At 42.4% G+C, this 19921-nt stretch overlaps 1 protein-coding gene across 2 annotated transcripts in view; it reads right to left on the bottom strand.

Moving 5' to 3' along the window:
* The window catches only part of LOC6645381 (talin-2), a 34030-nt gene that overhangs the window by 1805 nt on the left and 12304 nt on the right, over positions 1-19921 (bottom strand). Inside the window, exons 2-14 of one of the 2 annotated variants that reach the window (XM_002068270.4) lie at positions 19404-19607; positions 12311-12644; positions 11710-12108; positions 11364-11634; positions 10794-11297; positions 10645-10733; positions 10178-10266; positions 9718-9834; positions 5065-9652; positions 4798-4988; positions 1922-2038; positions 1346-1861; positions 236-907 (exon numbers count right to left, since the gene is read on the bottom strand). In XM_002068270.4, the coding sequence (XP_002068306.1) occupies positions 236-907; positions 1346-1861; positions 1922-2038; positions 4798-4988; positions 5065-9652; positions 9718-9834; positions 10178-10266; positions 10645-10733; positions 10794-11297; positions 11364-11634; positions 11710-12108; positions 12311-12446 (7689 nt within the window). In that variant the 5' untranslated portion in view covers positions 12447-12644; positions 19404-19607. Of the gene's footprint in view, positions 1-235; positions 908-1345; positions 1862-1921; positions 2039-4797; positions 4989-5064; positions 9653-9717; positions 9835-9929; positions 9956-10177; positions 10267-10644; positions 10734-10793; positions 11298-11363; positions 11635-11709; positions 12109-12310; positions 12645-19403; positions 19608-19921 lie in introns of those variants that run through there. The other variant, XM_023177547.2, reaches the window with a different exon arrangement.

The raw sequence follows: 19921 nt of genomic DNA, 5'->3' as shown, positions 1-19921 counted from the left end.
TAGGGTTAAGGGTTAGAAGAGATAAAGAAATTTGGTTGGTTAGACAGATTATTTGTTAGATTAGCTAAAAACCCTACACCAGGTTAGAAAATAACTAAAACTACTGTGACACAACTGGTGACCCCAAATTTGCTATCCATCTCAATGCCAATTGTTGGTGCAGTCAGATAACTATTTTCAAACAAAAATATTAAAGCCCTAAACTAGAAATCTTTGAAAGAAAAATGGTTCATACATTGTTCTGACTCTTGTTGTGGTTTCCATACGCATATTCCGTGTCGCTCTCATCGGTGGTGAAGCCCTGTGCATTCTTTGCATATCGCTGGGCCTGTCGCACATGTTTCAGACGTTGTCGCGCCTCTTCCAATTCCTTTTCCTTGCGCAGCACGGCGGAACGGGCATTGATCTCCTGTGCCATGCCATCAACCATCGATGTGTTAATCTTGAGTGAGTGCTCCTCCTCCGCTTCCAGTCCCTGTTGGGCGGCATGAACCAGATTGTCGGTGGATTTAATCACCGCATTGCCGGCTGCCTGAAGGCGACGTCCAGCCTCCGAATTTGGATTCGACTTCACTTTACAGGCAATTAAAAGCTGGGCAGTGGATGCAGCCACCTGCTTGGCCGTGGAGATAAGCATTTCTTCAGTGCCCACGCCTCGCACCAGATTTTGTGCAGCCTCTACTAAGCTGTGTGTGGCAGCAGCGACAAGACGAGCAGCCGAAATTAGACCCTCAGACCATTGGCCGTCATCAGAGCTGGTTAGAGGACGACGAGCCACTTTGCCCTGGTCAATAAGTTCACGTTGAGCAGCATTGGCAGCGCGCACCAAGGCAGCGGAGGCAGCCATAATGCCCTTTGCCGCTTCCAAAATCATTTCATCAAACTTCATATTCTCATCCAATTCAATCTAAATGTGAAAAGATATAACAAAAAAACAGTAATCAATTAGAGAATTAGTTTAAGATTTTACAACAACGATGACAAGTTGTCCATCAATCGATGGCAATCACCATTTGGGGTTTAGTTTTGTTTTAGATCGAGAATTGGTTTTTAGTAGATTCCGACGATCACAGTAATAATATGTTTGATTCCTGGGTGAACTTTTGAATGTAACAACCAAGAATATCAAACATATCTCACTGGGACCATCAATTAGTTCGTTTTTGTGGGCAGATGAGAGGGCAAGTTAGAGGTAAATTCAAGCACCGCTTAAACACTAGTAATGAGTACCGATCATGACATTATAATTAAATGCTGGAGTTAATAAGTCATTCACCATTATGCGCGTATTATACAAATGTATATATATGAAAAGCGAATATAAAAAATGCCTTGGCATGCCTACCTTAACATCCGCTTGACGACGTGGCCTCAATGATGCCAATTTCTTGGCTGCCGCATCAATCGATGCAGCTGCACCTAATAGTTCATTCTCAGCTATTACAGTGGGATCTTCGGGATCTATCCAATCGGAGCCCTTCAATAGTCTAGCCATGGCAACGAGATCAGTGACACATTTGGCCACACGGCGTGACAAATGCATGCGATCATCGGCACTGCAATTGTGCAGAATGCCATTCAAGAGTTCTCTATAGGATTCACCCACAGCGGTGCCAGCTTCCAGTGTCCGTATACGCAGCTCATCGGTTTCGGCACAATTCCAGGCCACCGAACGGCATACAATCAACATGTCCGAAATAGCACGACGACCCAAATTGGCAGCAGCTACAATATCCGTTTGCAAGTTGGAAGCACCAGCGGCAACTGCCTTGGCTGTGGCTGCCGTAACATTCATGGTGACACGTATAAGATCCTCGGGTCCCACCTGTGGGCTGCCAACTGGTGGTGGCGTCTGCATGGCCTAGAAGTCAATCAGAAAATTAATAAATGCAACAAATGGCGAGTTAATTTTGATGCTTACTCGAATCTCTTGAGAAATTGCCTCGACGGTTGCCTCCATGGCTCTGGTGCCACGTGTATGCTCATCCTCCACAGCTTTGACAGTCTTTAGCAATGAGGAGACGTTCAATACCATCACCTAATTGGATTTTAAAAGTGTAAAAATGGTTGGCAAATATGTTTGGGATTAATGCTTAAGGTATATAGAATGAAGATTGAAGAGTTGTTGTTGTTTAACTAAGTATATAAATAAAGTATAATAGAGTTTATGATCTACGATAGGTAATATGCGGTCTACGATATACGACATACGATCTACGATATAGACAGAATATGAACTACTATGATAAACTATGATAATAAATGGCTTTTGGCACTAAATACGAATAAATTAAAATATATGATATTCGTTTATGAATTCGACTTTTATTAATAATTCAAAAATTAAGAATTGTTATGTTAAAATTCAAATTTTATGTTTCTTTCGTTTAGATGGGACGACATTTAATAGACAAATAGAAGGAGGAGCACGTCTAGATGCTGGGGCAATGGACAAAAACAAGTAACCAATTAAATAAAAAAGAATATTACGTCATATTGAAATGAGATAATTTCCAATCGATTGGTAAAACAATAATGTTCATATATCTTTAATGTGTTTGTTTTTGTGTATTTTTGACTGTCAAGATTAACAATCCAACTGCTTAAATCCATTGCCAAATTGAACAAAATTAGCCATGAGCCAGCCAGCATCTAAAAGTTCTCTTACAATATTTCGTTTAAAAATATTATTTCGAGATATTCATTTATGTATATATTTGTGCAATGATTTAATGGTAGATAGTTAATAAATTAATTCAATTTCGTTAAACGATGCCCGCCCCGCAGAAATGACTCATGATTCCATAGCCATTGCTGTCTGCTGTTGTTGTTGTTGTTCATGTTGCTGATGTTGCGGATGTTGCTGTTGTTGCTGCTGCTGCTGCGGTTGATGATGATGCGGCTGCTGATGCTGGGCACAGATACGGATGTCTGTGGTGTATGGGTTAGTTTCTGAATGGCCGCCTTTCTGGGCAGTTGCCACTTGGCAAACATCTTGCAGTGTCTGCTCGAAATGTTTTATTTTCATTTCATTTTGATTTTTTGATAATGGATGAATGGATTTTGATATCGATTTTGATAGCAGATTTTTTTTTGTTCCACAGCGAGAGCAGCGCATGAAGAGAAGGAGTAGGAGGCGTGGAGGCGATATTGAATTCGATTTGCATTTTGTACAGTTCATGAGGGATTTTCATGTTTGTGTGTGTGTGTGTGTGTGTTTTTGTATGTATGTAAAATATATGTATATATTGTGTGTATGTGTGTGTGTGGGAGAAGAGAAGAGCAGAGATGTCGAACGCACAACAAATTAGCAAAAAACGAAAAAGAAACGTACAACAATTTATGCTTTTTTCCCTTTGATTTTCTTTATACAAATGTTGAAGGTGTAGGAGGAAAATGGGAAAATGGTAAAGGGAGGTGGTAGGTAAATAGGTTGTTGGGGGGTGGTGGTTGTAACTGATATTGGATAGGGTGGATAGGGTGGATAGGTGGATGGGTGGGTGGTGGTTGGTTGGTTGGTTGAGAGAGCGCAGCGCAGCGAATTGCATGCAGAGCAATGACCAAGAGGGATGGATGGATGACCAAAGAGTTGGATTCCTGGATGCCAGGGTGGTAAATTTTTATCTTTACAAAAAAAAATATTGGAGCCAGAGAAATTTGAAATCTCTTTGTATGTATAGACGTCTTTTGTGTTTGTATGTGTATTTTCTTTTTGGGTTAAACATTGAAAATATTAATAACATGAAAAAACGATTTTAAAAGCCTTAAAATAGTAACGGCAACAAAGAGAAGAAAACAGATGAGTGAGAGAGAGAGAGAGAGAGCTGTGGATTTGGTAGGTGTTGAAAGGAAATGTGAAGCAGCCGATCCAAATGGCGCATTTTTATGTTGTCTTGATCTTGTGCGCATCATTTTTTGTGGTCAGTTACAACAATCATACAAAAGGAAATAAAAAAAAAACAACAACAGGGAAACAGAAACAGGCAACAGCAGCGCAGCAGGAGCAGCAGCAACAGCAGCAGTAAATGTAGCAGTGGCAATGGTGAGAAAGTGGAAAAGTTGGTTACACAAAATACCATACAATTATTTGTTGTTTTATTGTATTTTATGGATTTGGAACGAATAGAAGATGGATGAGTGCCAAAAGCCATTTGTTGTTCTCATTTTCCAAATAGCCATAAACAACATTTATGTATATTTGTGTGTGTGTGTGGGTGTGTCTGTGTGGGTGTATGTGTGTATGGTGCGATTATTATCGGAATATAGATTTATATTCTTTGCATAGGATGTAGAAGCCAAGAGATCAATATCGTTAAATTAATGTATATAGTATTAAATAATTTAAAAAATTATCCCATGTATGTGGTTGTATTAGAAACCCAACAAAACCTCTCAATTTACAAATATTCAAAGATGTTCTCCTATTTCCAGCATGTTAACCATCAGACATTCCAAATGAATGCTTCGTTATTCGTCAGGAGACTGAATATTTGGCGACACATGTTGGAAATTGAGAACATCTTCGATTACATATCAATCTGAAGACTTTTTCAGTTTCCATCACTGTATAGGAAACCATAACCACATCAAGTCAGTTACAATTTGGTGAGTGAAGAGGAAAATAAAAATAATCAAACAATAATTTACTAAAATATATTACTAAAAGCCACAACAACGAAAGCTTTATAGCAAGAGAATTTAATAATTAGAGAGTACGAGAGAGAGATAAAAAAAAACTACAGAGAAAGAGAGAGAGAGAGAGAGAGACAAGGAAGATATTTGGAAAACTCAACTCACCCTAGCGCTCTCCTTAAGGTCCTGCATAGAGGGATCATTAATGGACTTGCCCGATGCCAATTTAGTGCAGTTAATCAAATCACCCAGAGCAGAGGCCACATCCTTAACAGCATTAATGACCATGACTTGCGAATCCGGTTGAGAGGATCCCAACGAGCAGGCGCCACGTTTAACAGCCTCGGCCAGTTGAGCTATCAAGTAAAAACAAAAGTTGATTTGATTAAAATCCATTTTGACTTGCCATAAACTTAAATAATCTCTACTCACTTATGGTCGATACAGCATTCTGTGCGGCAGTGGCCAATTGATCTTGAGTACCGGCAGCGCCAGTAACCAACACTTTGGTGTCCTCCACTAGAGCCTTGGCTGTCTGCAAAATGTGTTCACGATGATCGGCGAAGCTGCCATCGCCATCCGAGTGTAGAGTGCCGGCAGTGGCGAACATAATTGTTGTGTCCAGGTCGCCAATAATGCCGGATACTGTATGGGCGGCATTTATGCAAGCCTGAGTGCCCCGAGAGCCGGCCTGTAGAGCTGCCAGCACTTGGGCCACCTTCTCGGAAACTTCACGTGCATTGCGTGCAATCTCCTTCTGGGCACTCACATCGTTGGGTCGGGCTCCACCGGCTGACGAACTGATCATGGAGCTAACCGAGCGACCCAGATCAATGACTGTGCTGCGAATGCGCATGGCCACGTCTGGTGAAGTGGTTGTGGTGCTAGCTCCCACCGAATCCTGGGTGAGTTGTTGATAGTGTTGGGTCATGTCGACCGCCAATTGAGGCAAAGCTGCTGGCTCCACGCTACTCTTGGCATTCATCTCATTGGCCAGGCTGGCAATCTCTTTAGCTCTGGCCACCATGCGTGTCTGATAGTCCACATAGGCATCCAGATATGAGGCATTCAGCAGGGATTGCCGTTTATCGGTGAGACGGGTAATTGATCTATTCACCTGATCCATAAGTCCCGTAACGATGCCAGTCTCGGCATTAATCTTCTCGACAGTTTGCTGCAATTCCTGTATAGCCTCTCTGGTGCCATCGATGGCCTCGTCCAGGCGTGGATGGGCATGGGTTGCACGCGGATTACCAGCGGAATCTTTAGCTGATTGCACTAATGTAATGGCACTCTCCACAACCGACTTGGTTTGGTTAATCAACGACATTTGCTGTTGACTGTGGACGATATGGGTGCAGGCTCCAATGGCACCATTTACCATGGGCACCACATAACGGGAAATCTCACCAACCGCATGACCCAGCTGTTCGGCATTGTTCTTGCCAGCCACACGAATCGGCTCCAATTTGTCAACCAATTCCGCTGCCGAGTTCATCGTCTGCCCACTGAAACCATGTAGATTATTGTCCCGTCTCTGGCTCAAGCCTTGGGCATTCACTGCCAGAGCACAGCTATCCAATTCTCGAGTACATGTTCCCAGAGTATGAAGAACTTGTTCGCATTGCGCTTGTCCTGGGGCCTTGTCACGTATGTTGTCCACCAGACGCTTCACAGACTCCGATACGGGTGTGGAGTGCATGGAGAGTTGCTGCCAGACCGGTGGATTATCCGGCGATAGAGCTAGGGATTTGGCTGCTTTGACCATTTCTACAACCCCATCGATTACACCGCGACCAGCCTGGATAACAGGTTCCTGGGCTTTCCTACCCTCGGCAGATATCTTGGCCGGAATGGAAATAAACTCAGGACTAGAGGCATACTGGCGAACTGCCTTTACAGCCTCCAGCAGGGGCTCAACCAAACGTTCGCGACTTCCACCAGCTGGTTGCTCTTCAATGGCTTTGATTGCCTGCACTAGATCCGAAGTGGCGGTAGCAACCTGCTTGGCCAAGACAATGAACTCGTTCTTGGCCACCGGATTGGATGTGTTCATCGAGGCCTGGCGACAAATGGAGCACAGATAGCTGGTGTGCTTGGCAATGACTGTGAGAGCAGATATCATTTGTGGCTTGGTGGATTGCTGGCTGCTTACAATGTCGCAATGTTGACGAATGCCCTGATAGGCCCAGGTAAGTTGAGCCTGATCAATGATGCCCGGACGACCGGCAACGCTTGAGGGATGCGAAACACCAATGAGGTAGGCCGCTTGCGATGAACTCTCCATCAGTCCCTGTATGGAATCGTTGACATTGTTCACTGATTGACTGAATTCCACATGCTGCGATTGTTTGGCATTGTTGATCATCTCGGAGATGGCATAGCCCAGATTCCTTGACTTTGCGGTTGCTTGTTCCACACAATCAAAGTAGCCCAACTCATTGATTGGTTCATGGGGATAGTCCAGCATACGGCGCAGTGCCTCAATGTTTCTCATGGCATTGTCGCATTCTTTTTGGCCAGGTGCGGATTGAATGCTGGCATCCACCAACTGATTGATGCTCTCTGTGACCCCGCGTGCAGCAGCATGCAATAGATTCTTGGCATTTGGCTGGCCAGGGTCGGCTGCAATTGATTTCGCTGTAGACAACAAGGAGCACGACTGAGTGGACACATGGCGAAGGCACTCTATAATCTGAGAGCGAACAGAATCTTCTTGTGTTTGACCGGCCATTTCCATGCTGACCGATAGCAGATCCCTGTAGTTGGCTGCAAAGTTGTGACTGCTCTCGGCCAGTGACGCTGGAGAGGCATAGGATACAACAATCTGACCGCCAGAGCTACTCAATTGCTCTGCCATTTGCTTAAGCTCCGACTGAAGGGTTGCATAGGGGCGCGTTGATGGTGGGAACTCGCTCATGCAAAGAATCTCGCTAAGATCGCTGACATTCCTCAGAGCCACATCTACCTCATGCTGACCGGGTATGCAGTCTACAGTGCGGGAGAGGGCAACAGTGACGTCTCGTCCTGCTTGGGTAAGAGCTTGTGGATCTGCCAGACCCTGAAGCGTACGCTGGGCCTCTTCGATAAGTCTGGCCGAACTGGTCACCACGTCATCGGCACAATCAATAATTGCTGGATTTCGGGTAGTAGCAGCCACTCCATGTACACTTTTGGTAAAGTCTCCCAGAGCAAGGGCAGTATCCCGACCGGCTGAGCCTGCATAGCTGTGTTGATTTTGTAGAACTGATGACAACAATTGGCTTAGGGCTATGCCCACATTCTTGGCCGATTTTCTTAATTCATCAGCCGTATTGTCTACAGTGTCTCCTGGCAAAGGAATCAGTTGTCCTGCTAGTGCCGCTTGTCGTGTATCGTCTAGGACATGATGCAGCTTTCTCACTGCCTCCAGAGCCGACTCCAGTTCCTGGCCGCCGCATGCATCACGGGCACGTTGTGCCACCGAATGCAACTCGGAAACACTTTGGCCCAAATGTAAGGCACTCTTGGAGAGCTGGGCAGCTGATGGTATATCGGTGACTGTGGGCTGCAGGGCTCGTGAAGACTTCGAAACCTGGAGAGCTGGTTCAATAAACTGTTCAGCTGCTTCGATGAGATTTAGCTGAGCATGTGCATCATCCGGTTGGGCACGTGTCGTTTTCACTGAGGTAACCAACCTTGGGATAGTGTCCGCCACTCTCTTGCAATCTTGGAGCAGTGATTCCTTCGTCTGATGGTCTTGACTGTGCTGCACGGCATTCTGGGCCGCCGAGATGCATTGGGTGGCAGCCGAAGCAGCCTGCTTGGAGCAGTACTCCAAACGTTGTATCAATCCTCGCTTCATGGCTGGTGTATTGGCTGCAGTGGTTGTTATCTCACGCAATTCCTCAGCTGCCCGACGCAAGGCGTTCTGGTTGTCAGTGTCATGTGGATTCGAGGAACAGAGGCGTGCAGCTTCCACTAATTTGGCGGTAGCATCTGCCAACTGTTTGGCTGCAGACAATAGACGACGTTGCATATCCGCATCCTGTTGCTGATCCGCCTCGCCCTTAATACTTTGGATAAGTTGGGCTGTTGTTTGACCCAAAGTGCGGGCATGACGCACCATCTCCTGGGGATCATTGGTGGACACTAGAATATCAGTGCCAATAATGACGTTCTCCACCGGACTCAATTCCTGACTAGTACGATTGGCATGCTCGCGAGAGCTCAGCTTAACATGCTCCAGCATATCGGTAAGGCTCTTGGAAACATCTCTGGCTGCGGCCAAAAGGTCCGCCTTCAATTTGGGATCGTTGCTGGCCTCATTGCAGACTTCGCACAACGAGTTAACAGCTCTGGCCACATTTCGGGCCGCTGCCTCCAATTGTTCTCGACAGGCAGCATTGTGCAAAGTGGGAGCCACTACCTTAGCACAGGCCACCAGCTGGCTCGTGGCCAAGGCACATTGGCTGGCTGCTCCAATTACCCGATTTCTGGCTTGCTCATCCTCACAGCTGGCAGCAATGTTTTTGGCACGCAAAACCAATGCAGCTGTTGTATTGGCCACCGCCTTTGCCAGAGCCAAGAGCATATCATGCAAATCACGATTCTCTGGCACCTCTTCTTCGGCAATGGTGCTGAGGACGTGTGTGGTGGCTTCGCCCACTCGACTGGCAGCATTAATCAAATGCTGAGGTGGCTCCTTGCTTTCGGGTTCGGCTGCTTTGAGTAGATCACTAAAGGCATTGCATAGATTGCGAGCTGCTTCCAACAGTTGGTCGCCATTCGAATCGTTCTCCATTAGAGCGGCTATCAGACGCACTTCCTTGGTTACCTCGGGAATTGTTTGGGCAATTTGCGAGACAGATGCGGAAATGGCTTCCGTATCCACTTCATCAGGTTGCGATGCTGTGATAATCTGGGCTGTAGCTGCACTCATGGTAGCAACATGGCTGCTAACTGCTTGCTTAGAGGTATCCAGAGTGTTTTCACGCCACTCGATTGACCTCAAATCACTGCCCAGCTCTTGGATTGGTGCCTAAAAAGCCAAAATCATACAATTTATTGACCATACTAGCAGGATAATAAGGGCATTCGCATTACCTTGGTACGCAACTCTTCATCGGCACGTAATAAGACATCCTGACCAGCAGATATATAACTGAGTAGTGCGCGTTGCGGTTCTGTGAGATTTACAGAACTAATCCGTACTTCCTTAGTCTGCAGAAGGCAAGGGAAAAATATTTAATAAGTTAACTATTGAAACGACAAAACAACAAAATGTAAAACAATTCCAATGAGGCGACAATTCATACTTTGTAAAATTTTGGATGACCATTATCTGTATTCAGAGATTTGCAGCATGTTAAAGGAATGTTAAATAAATGCATCAGAGATTAGATTTATATTTTTCTATTAGATGGAGGCGATATTATGTGTTTGTAGTTGTGTTAGGAAAATGTGCAGTGGCAACATAGATAAAAAGCGCGTGAAATGAAATAGTGAATGTTAGTTGGGAAATGTTATATTTTTTTTGGGGGGGGTTTTGACCAGAGTGACTTACCGTGGGCGGCTGGTGCGCATGATTGACCTGGCCAACGAAGGCTCCATACTGTACGGTCTGCACTTCGTTCTGGGTAAAGGTGCGCTCGCCTATGGCACAGACGAACAACAGGGTGGGTTGTAAATAAGATATAGAAATAAAACAAATAATACAAAAACAAATATTAGCGTACACAAAATAAAGAAAAGATTCGAAAAAGCATTTATTTGTATATTCAATATAATATCTAAGTTTCTTGTTTCTTTAATACAACAGTTTCTTAAAAGAGTTTTTCATTTTAATTTGGATTTTTCTTTTATCAATCATATTGAACAAAAATATAAAACAAAGAATGCCAAGCCAAGTATAAATGCTTTTGTTTGGCATCGGCTAGATAAATATATGTATATATATGTATATACATTTAAGAAGCTCAAGCTATAGTGCATATATAAATATATCAATTAGAATGAGTTCATTAAACTTACCATCATATGGCCGCATAATGCCCGGATGTGCCAAACTTTCCAAGTTAAGTTTTTCCACACGATTCGTTTCATGTTGCAAGAAAGTGGCCCTGGAAATTAGAAATATATGTTAACTCTTCACATATATAGGCTCAATTTGCAGGACTTACTTTGATGGTGCCACTGACTCTTCAACCATGGTGGATCCCTCATCACCCTCAATACCAATATGATCCTTTGTTTGTTTTTTCTTCAATATGATATCAATATAGCCAGCAATAAGTTGGACAATTTGCTCAGCTTCTGTCGTCTGGACTGAATAATATTGATTGGCATAATCACCAAAATCAAGGGTGAATGTGTTTGGCGAGGCACCCCAACGTCGGACTGTGGTAAGTGGCCAGGAAACTAAAATTTCCTTCGTATGCTCGTCCAGACGCAGCACAGAGTCTTTGGTTACACCCAATAGACGTGGAACCAACTTGTTCTTGCCATTCATCTTTTCTTTGACCAGAAAGAAGGTAACACCATACGTGGGCAACTCGCGAGCTGTCTTCGTGTACAGGACTTTGGCATCGATTTCCGATAGTTCGTCATGTTTTCGATGTTCGGCAAATACTTTCTTTTCGATGTTCTTCACACGTACATACGATTGAGGCAGAAAATCTTTTAAGCTTTACAAGTGGAACATACGAGATTAGATTATGGAACTTTATTCTGCAATCGATTGGCAAACTCACTCCAAAAATCCTGGCTTGTGCTTGGCCGCATTATGAGGTCCAAACTGTATATGCACTTGGATACCCGCGAATTCACATGCTTTATCCTGAGTAACTGGATGGGTACCATCCAGAATGGCATCTCTGGCCTGAACATAGAGCAAGTTCAACTGCACCGGATCACGGGAATCAATGTTCTGGTCAGAGAAGAAGAAACGACGACGCAGCAAGACCGTCTCCGATTCATCAATGCCCTGTTCCCTCAAGGTACGACTAACATCTACCCAGTTCACTAAGGATAGAACAATTGGTATGTTTTGCAATTAAAAAGCTCTAAAGTCCTCTAAACAGAATATTTTCTACTCACTTTCATCATCCGTTTTCAGTTTCTTGCGTAAACTTTCCATTTTGGCATCGCGATCCTTCTCCATAATCTTACGCTTTAGGGTTAGAGTGCCAAATTTATTATCCGGCAAATTCTCATTCTGTGCTTCGTTATCCTCGCGGACCAAGCCGTATTCCTCATGATTGGTTATACCAATTTTGGTGCATATAACAACCATTAACTGCGAGACAGGCTGTGAGTCGTCCACCAGAATGGTTTTCACGGCTCCGTCCAACATTCTCACACGTAATATGCGCGTCTTACACCGATATTCCAGAGTGTCCTGATTATGCAGAATATAATAGCCCAAAGCACGTCCAGCCTCCAGCCAAACGCCTTGCTGGTTCTGCTCATCCGAGATAAACAGGCCATATTCGCTGGCTAAACAGAGGGAGATAGTAACAGAAATAGTCAGAGTGAGAGCGAGTCAGAGAGATACAGAGAGTCAATAAAGGAGAGAGAGAGAGCAAGCGAGAGTTAGATAGAGAGGGAGTGATTGAGAGAAAAAGAGGAGAGTGCACTCGGAGCAGGAATGGATATATGTATGTACATATATATTTCAATATGTTATTGTTTTACTTACGTTTTCCCTGCACTGCTTCAGCAAATTTATCGCGAATAATTTTGCATGCATCGTGGACTGTGGTATTTGGTTGGAATTGTATGGTCTTGGTCACCCGACCACCTTCCAGCTGTATGCGCAGCGATAATGTGGACATCTTGGCCTGGTCGTCGTCGTCGCCTATGTGGTCGTTTTCGTTGTTTTTTATCTTCCACAACAGTTCCTGCTAGAACTGTTATAACTGCTGCTCTTCCTACTGCTACTGCTACTGCTACTGTTACTCCTCCTCCTCCGCCTCGTCGTCTCTTCTTCTTGCTTAGGCTTAGTTTATATGGTGTAGAAATTGCAAAAGGCACTGCAAAAAGAATAAAGAAGAAAAACCAAATACAACAATTGAAAAAAAGAGAATATATCTGAATATAAATGCCACAGAGAGAAAATAGAAATAGAAACCCAGAGACCAGAGACCTAAAGCCACCCCCAAAGTGTGAAGAGATAGCCAGGAAAAGAGGCAGCCACCACCCAAAAGCAGACGGCCGATAAAGTTGCTGATGAAAATCTTCTACACAAACACACTCACACTGGTGAAAACCCACACACACACACACACACACACACACAGTAGAGAAAAAAACAAGAGAAGCAGTGGTGGCAGAGAGAGGCACTTCAGTTACCAAATCAAAGACAGCTTCTTTTTTTTTGATGGGGTGGGGAGCTAGCAACGTACTCGCCGCCCCCCCTCTCTTCCGTTACCCAGAACAGGACCAAGAGAGGACCAGGCCGGGCAACAGAATTCTGACGCCGTTCTGGATTTTTAGCTAAGTTCACTTAATGCCAAGCTCCCCCTACCCTGATGCCACTGCTACTGCTTCCACCCCTCTGCGTTCAGAGTTTCTGTAATTGATTTTCTGTCGCCTGCTTTTGATCCTGCGACAGCCCAAAAAGCTGCCTCTAAGTGTGTCACTTCAGCCCTGGAATGGGTAGCACCAAATATATATTGCCAATGACAAAAATCAATAATTCACATGGTTAATGTTTTGTTATTCCTCTCCCTTTGTTAAGTTTCAATGTAATTTTTGCCTTTTTACTTCTCTTCTCGTCTGTCTTTCCTATGCATATTGCTGTCTATCTCCCACTATGATAACGAAGAAGAAGCCTGGCTGGCATTCAAAAAACCACTTGATATTTCCGACAATACTCCTCTCAATCACATACACATACACACACCCACACACACACACGCACACAAGAGGACTCGAGTATTACTTTTTATAACTGGGCTGGATCCTGGTTCCATATGGCGACTAGTCCTTCTAAAATCTGTAGGCGGCTTTCCACAGCTTTGCTTTATTTAATTTTTTTTTTTTCTTGTCTCTTTTTATTTTCAATATTATTATTTTCTTTTTTTTTTTTGTACTATTTTTTGAGGAAGAGGCACGTCCGTTGGGCTCGAAATCTGGCACGTAACTGACACGTACGTAACTGGCAACTGAAAAGTTTACCCAGCCTAAGGGATGCTGCAAAGTCGTTCCCGACGTTGTCAGCATCATAACTGTTAACCGGATTTTTTGTCTGTCTGCTGCTGCCGGCGGTGGTGGTAACCGCAAAGAGACTGTGTGACTGTGACTGTGAAAGTAGCAGCAGCAGCAGCAGCAGCGACCGGGACAGCGAGAGAGAGAAAGCGAGATTATGGAGCCTGCGCACACAAAACAAGAGAGAAAGAGAGCGGCTTAAAGGGGATGCACCCCTAGACTGGGAAATTTTTACCCTCGAGGTACTTTCATACTCTCTCTGGTAATCTCTTACTTACTCTCTCTTTCTCTCTCTCGGCCGGTTACTCCGTCTCCCTTAACTTATGGATTTTCACGCCCGATAACGGCCGTCTGAGTGGCGCCAACCGACGGATTGGCAGCGCTTTGCGCAGCTTAAACCTTTCATGTTCTTAGGGGCGGCTTATGTGGGAGTGGTAGTTGGTCTAATGTAGCCTATAACGGTAGCCACTTGCTACTGCGTAATCTATACGCCTTGTCGAGAAGGAGTTTCAAATGCGACATGCGCGCAAATATCTAGGGCAGGTTCAAAGACGACTAGAAAACGCTCGACCAAAAGCGTTTAAACTGAAAGATACAGTTAAGGGTAAGAACAAAGGCGTTGAAATTAGTCAATAAAACATACTTCAAATTGTCTTAAATTGGAGTCACTTACCAAGGCAATAAAGTTCGTTTCAAACAACATGCCCCCTTTAATGACTTTTTCGTATGGAGAGCTCTAGTGAAAACCAATACTCTGCCATTAATTGAATTAACTGAATGACAGGAGAGACCACACTATCCGCATCCCCACCACCACCACCACACATCAGCTTTGTTCAGGCCGTGAAGGACCCCAAAAAGGAGGCGGCTAACCAACTGATGAAGACTCCCACAAAATAAACAAGCACTCAAAGGATAATAGAGAGATAGATAAAGAGAGAGAGAGAGAGAGAGAGAGAGAGAGAGAGAGAGAGGGAAACTGTCAGTGTCACATCAGCGAAATGGATGCAGGACAATGTGGACATTGCAGGATAGATTTCACCGAGCTCAAACGCAAACAGTTTGCCCAACATTCAATAAGGGAGACAACTAAATTCAAACGAGACACAGTGCATCAGCAGCGGAGCGACAACTAACAGAGTTATGACATTAGATGTACCTAATAGAATCAGCCAGAGCCACAAAAGGTCCATCACATGGATGCCAGGCAACCATGAGAGCATATCACATTACAGGCAACATTTTACCAACAAAGCCCTGTGACATTTATGATTTCCTTTTGGACCGCCAAAGGCCAATAAATATTAATTTTAGCGCAAAAACATTTTTGCCAACTAAAAGCTGGAGAAGGTAACATCATAATCATAGATGGTAGTAAACGTAGTAAGAGGAGTGAGAGAGTTTAGCCCGCGGCGACCACGAATTTTCATAGTGGTGGGCCGCTTCATGCTAGCTACTCCCACTCGAGAGTCGACTATACTCTACTCCCTCGCAGTTGGTCACCAAAAATGCAAATGGAAGTGGGCAACTCTCACTAATTGGCATCCACTTTTCACTCAGGAGTCACACTGAGTTGCTAATGGATGTAATTTACGGCCAGCTAAGTTTTCTATGACTCTAACTAATTAATTGCTCCTGGATATTGTGTTTACGAGAATGGATGCCACCGCAGCTAGAGCTCTCTATGCACTTTCATTTGCAATTGCTCTGGCCAACGGCAACTTTTGGTAAACTATAAGCCAAAGCATATTCCAAAGAAATTTACGAACATTGAAAGTGGATACTTAAAACATTTAACGATTGTTAATTTGATAAGCATGTACTTGGAATTATTTGATAGATTTCAAAGAATTTGAAATAATCGTTAATATTTTACAACTATTATCTATTGATAACTTGAATATTTAGTTTAAATCAAAATTTGCCCAAACTCGCTTGATTTAGTTGTAATTCTCAACTCGTTTTGGCGTTGAAGAAGAAAAGAAAACTGGGTTGTTGGGAAAAAACACCGTACTTTCTGTTTGCTTACCAAAATTAACTACTCATTTAATTATAATTTGAATAATATAAAATCTTAAAAATAAAATATTTGACTTACTTTTCGTACACATTTTAAAGCTCATATCGTCGATTAGTTTTTAATAAACACACAAACAAAAAAAATGTTGTGAAAAAAAAAAACGTTTCGGTATTTTCGGTTTTTTAGTTAACTTCTTTCTAAGGCACGAAGTTTATGCGGCTAACGCTTATGGCTTATAAAGGCACGCTAAGGCGTTGTGTTGTTGTGTGAGTGTGATTGTGTTGTGTTGTGTTGTTGTGGTGTGTTGTGTTGTGTTATGTATAAAAATTTCGTTGTAGATCGTTGTTTTTTATTTTTTTAATTTTCTGTTTTTTTGTTCTTTTTTTTTTTGTATTTTTTTTTTGTCTTTTTTATATTATTATAATTTTTAAGGTTTGACGTTGTCTCGAAGGCGTAACGGTTTTGAAGGGGGATTTTAAAAATCGTTGACTGCGACGGCAGTGCTAGATCGGAGTGCACCACCTAACTTGTGTCTGTGTGCGTGGTTAGGTGATACGCAACTCCTTTAAAGGGGGGCGCAACTGCTCGACGAGCTGAGGCACGTTTGTGGTGTGTGTGTTCAAAACGGAGCGTCCTGTCCGTTTATTGTACAATGAAGAATTGTACAGAACCGAAAGTTTGTGATCAATTAAAAAGGAAACACGAAAAAAAAAAAATATTACAAACTCTTAACACAAATGACCGCTAACAATTGCAGCAAAAAACGTTGGTGTCTCTTTACAAATAGCTTAAAAAACGCGTATACATAACGTGAACAATGTTTATTTTTGTTTTATTTTTTTGTTTTTTTATAACGTTTAAAATTTCTAAAAGCTTTTTTCTTCTTGTATATATATATATATATATATGAGTGTGTGTGTGTATATATATTGTATATATTAGATGTTGTGTATATAGATAAAAACGTGTAGGATTTTTTATATAAAAAAAAGCCAAAAAAAACGTGTATTGTGTTGTTGTTCTTTCTTTTGTTTTTTGGTTTTTGTTATTTAAGGCAAATTATTGGCAGAGTTTAGAGCGACGATTAGAGCCTAGGGCTGAAAATCGCATTGACTTAATTAAGGTCTATATGACAAGTACGAAGAAAAAAAAACAAAAAAAAAAAACTGTTTTCAAAAAAAATTCAGCAAGGCACTCGACGACAATGCAGCGAAGTTCTAAAAAGAGTTTAAGGCACACTATATGACGAACTAGGCCCGAAAGTCGTTACAAAAGGCACTTTACACAGAAACTTAACAAAAAACTTAACAACTCAGTTAACTGAATAACAGGCACAAAACGGTTTTAAAAACGCGACTTATATTTGTGTTTGGTTTTTTTCTTCTTTAGGTTTTAAACTTGTAAGTTCGCTCTACTAAATATATATAATTCCTCTTCTGTTTTTAGTTTTTGTAGCAAGTGTTAGCGCTGGCAAGTTTTGCCCGATCTGCGGCTAGGCCTAGAGTGATGTGCTATCCCGACGACACATCGTGCGCTTCTGACCTAAACATGATTCATTCCACAAGTCGTAAGCATTATGAAAATCATCTGGCGTCGCTTTGGCGCCGTAGATGATGCTGCGCGCATGCTCCACGACCAGAAAAAAAGGATGCTGCTGCTGCGCTGCTGCCAGCATATCCTTATGCGGTATCAATTGGTGTATGTGTGTGTGTGTGTGTGCGTATGATGTCCTGAAGGCAGGAAAAGGATGCAAATATGCCAAACTATGTGATAGAAGGTGTGTGTTTCTGTGTGTGTGGTTCTGTTCGCTTCGATGAGATCGTAAAAATTGCCTAACAGAATGATAAAGGAAGGAGGTCGAGGTATATGGGGCGGGTGAAGAGGGTGGTGGTGGTGGTGGTTTGTGGACAACGCAACGCAACTTAGCATTTTTGGTTTTGTTCTTTTTTTTTTTTTTTTTGTGGGCAACCCCGTCGTCGTACGCAATCCACCACCAACTGGGCTTACCCAATGGGTGGCTCTGGACCACCAATGGGTGGACTCCGCATTTGGCTTATGTACAACAACATGAACAACTTGATATTGTTGTTTACTTGCCTAAGTTATATAAATTGAGTTTGCTCGTTTTCGTTTTTGTTGTTGTTGTTGAAGAGCAACAAAAACCTCATCAATGCATGGAAAATGAATAATGGAAGGAACTCTAAAGAACAAGACAAAAAAAACCAACAAAAACGGGGCACATCATCTTATAAGATTTAAGAACTGCGGGAGATCTATGGACAAAATTTGGACATTTCAAAGTTTCTAATTAGCAAAAACACAACTTTTCGATTCTATACTCCGAGATCTTTTGATTAATTGAATTAAGTTGAGTAATGAGTCAAGCTAAATAGATAGGGGAATAAGATTTCGTGAGGTTTGCCTAAAACTATGCAACACATTTTGTAACATTTTGATTACAAGAGAAGAGATATAGCAAATAGCAGTAGTCACAATTCCAGGACCTCCTCCTGTACCTATCACATCCCTACAACCACACCCACACCTACAAAATGCCATTCTAACCAAGTTCTTTATCGCCGCTATGAAAACCAGTAAAGAAAAAAAGCAAAAGAAAGCAAAATGAAAGAAGCAAAAAAAAAAAAAGAAAAACTTGACTGGCGCGACTTTGTGGCGCCGATGCCACCATTTTGTCTGGGGCTCCATATAAACGTGCGAGTGTCGGGTGGTGTATGCCTTTTGCGTAGGAGTCCTGCCTGGTCCTGTGCAAGGAATCTGCACAGTTTTCACTTGTCTTGGCCCACGCTTCACTCTTTCACACAGTCGGACCATGTTTTCTTCTGATTGCTTTTCTTTTCCCAGTTCAATAGAAGGTTCTATGTGTGTGTGTGTGTATGTGAGCGTGGCAAGGATAACAAAATGTCATGATGCTGCGCCAATGTGGAGCCTTTTATGTAATTTCCACATTTTTTTTTTTATATGTATATGTATATGTATATGAATATATATTTGTGTTTGTCGTATTAATAGTCAGAGGCAAAGGCCATAAAATGAAATGGAAACCACAGTTAGTTTTCCTTTGAACGACTAGGCCTACTAGCATGTTATATCCACAACAAAATACACTAAAAATATCTCTCAACTCAAAAGTAAGCAGACACATAGAACATATAATCTACTGTTAACCATTGCAAAGAATATAATTTACAATCGACTTTAGTTAATTGCAATTATGTGTAAGTAATTGAGCAATTTACTTAAAACTCGCACAAAAATGGTTAAATTTGATGCACTTAATGCGCAAAGTGGCCACAAAAGCGGGTCGTAATCTCATTTAATACCCCACCGCACAACATACTCTTAGTCACACTTAAAATGATTAGAGTCGAGCGAAACATATTAAATTCGAACTACATCGAAGTTTTGATACCCTCTGCTTTTTCTATATCATACTTAAAAGAAATTTAGATCAAACAACTAAGTGGCACCTAAACCAAGCTTTAGTCATTCATTTGTTTGATCTCCAATTAAGACATATTTATGCCTAAAGATTGACACTTACCTCAATTCGTTAAAAGCCGTCTTAAAAATTCCAGGGCCTAGCTTATATATATTTGTTTCAGTTGGTTTTTTGCCTCTTTTGGCTAATTCTGGGAGGGATATAACTTTCGTAAGTTTGATTTGTTATATGCTGAATGTTTTCGTTGTTATGTTTTGGATTTCGTTGTTGTTGTTGTTGCTGTCGTTTATAATTTGTATAAGAAATCTGTAAATAAAGGAAGAAAGAAAACAATGAGCAACGGTTGAAAAAATTGGTTAATAAACAAAAAACAAAAAAATAAACCATAATCTATACTATAACTAAGACATTTGCGAACGCTATATAAATCTTTTGAACGGCCAGCAGAAGCACCAGCAGCTGGCAAGAAGGCGACGATGGACGATAGAGCATGGTAAATGGGAAGGGACGCGAGGTGGGTGGGGGGGCTTGTGTAACGTACTGCAGAGATTAAGTGCGCCTGGCCACGGTGGCAACAACTTCAAAGCTCGCAATGCACTCGAAACTCAACGCACAAAGCA

Source organism: Drosophila willistoni, assembly GCF_018902025.1.
Source record: "Drosophila willistoni isolate 14030-0811.24 chromosome XR unlocalized genomic scaffold, UCI_dwil_1.1 Seg143, whole genome shotgun sequence".
Taxonomy (NCBI): Eukaryota; Metazoa; Arthropoda; class Insecta; order Diptera; family Drosophilidae; genus Drosophila; species Drosophila willistoni.
This window is presented reverse-complemented; position numbering and strand designations above follow the sequence as displayed.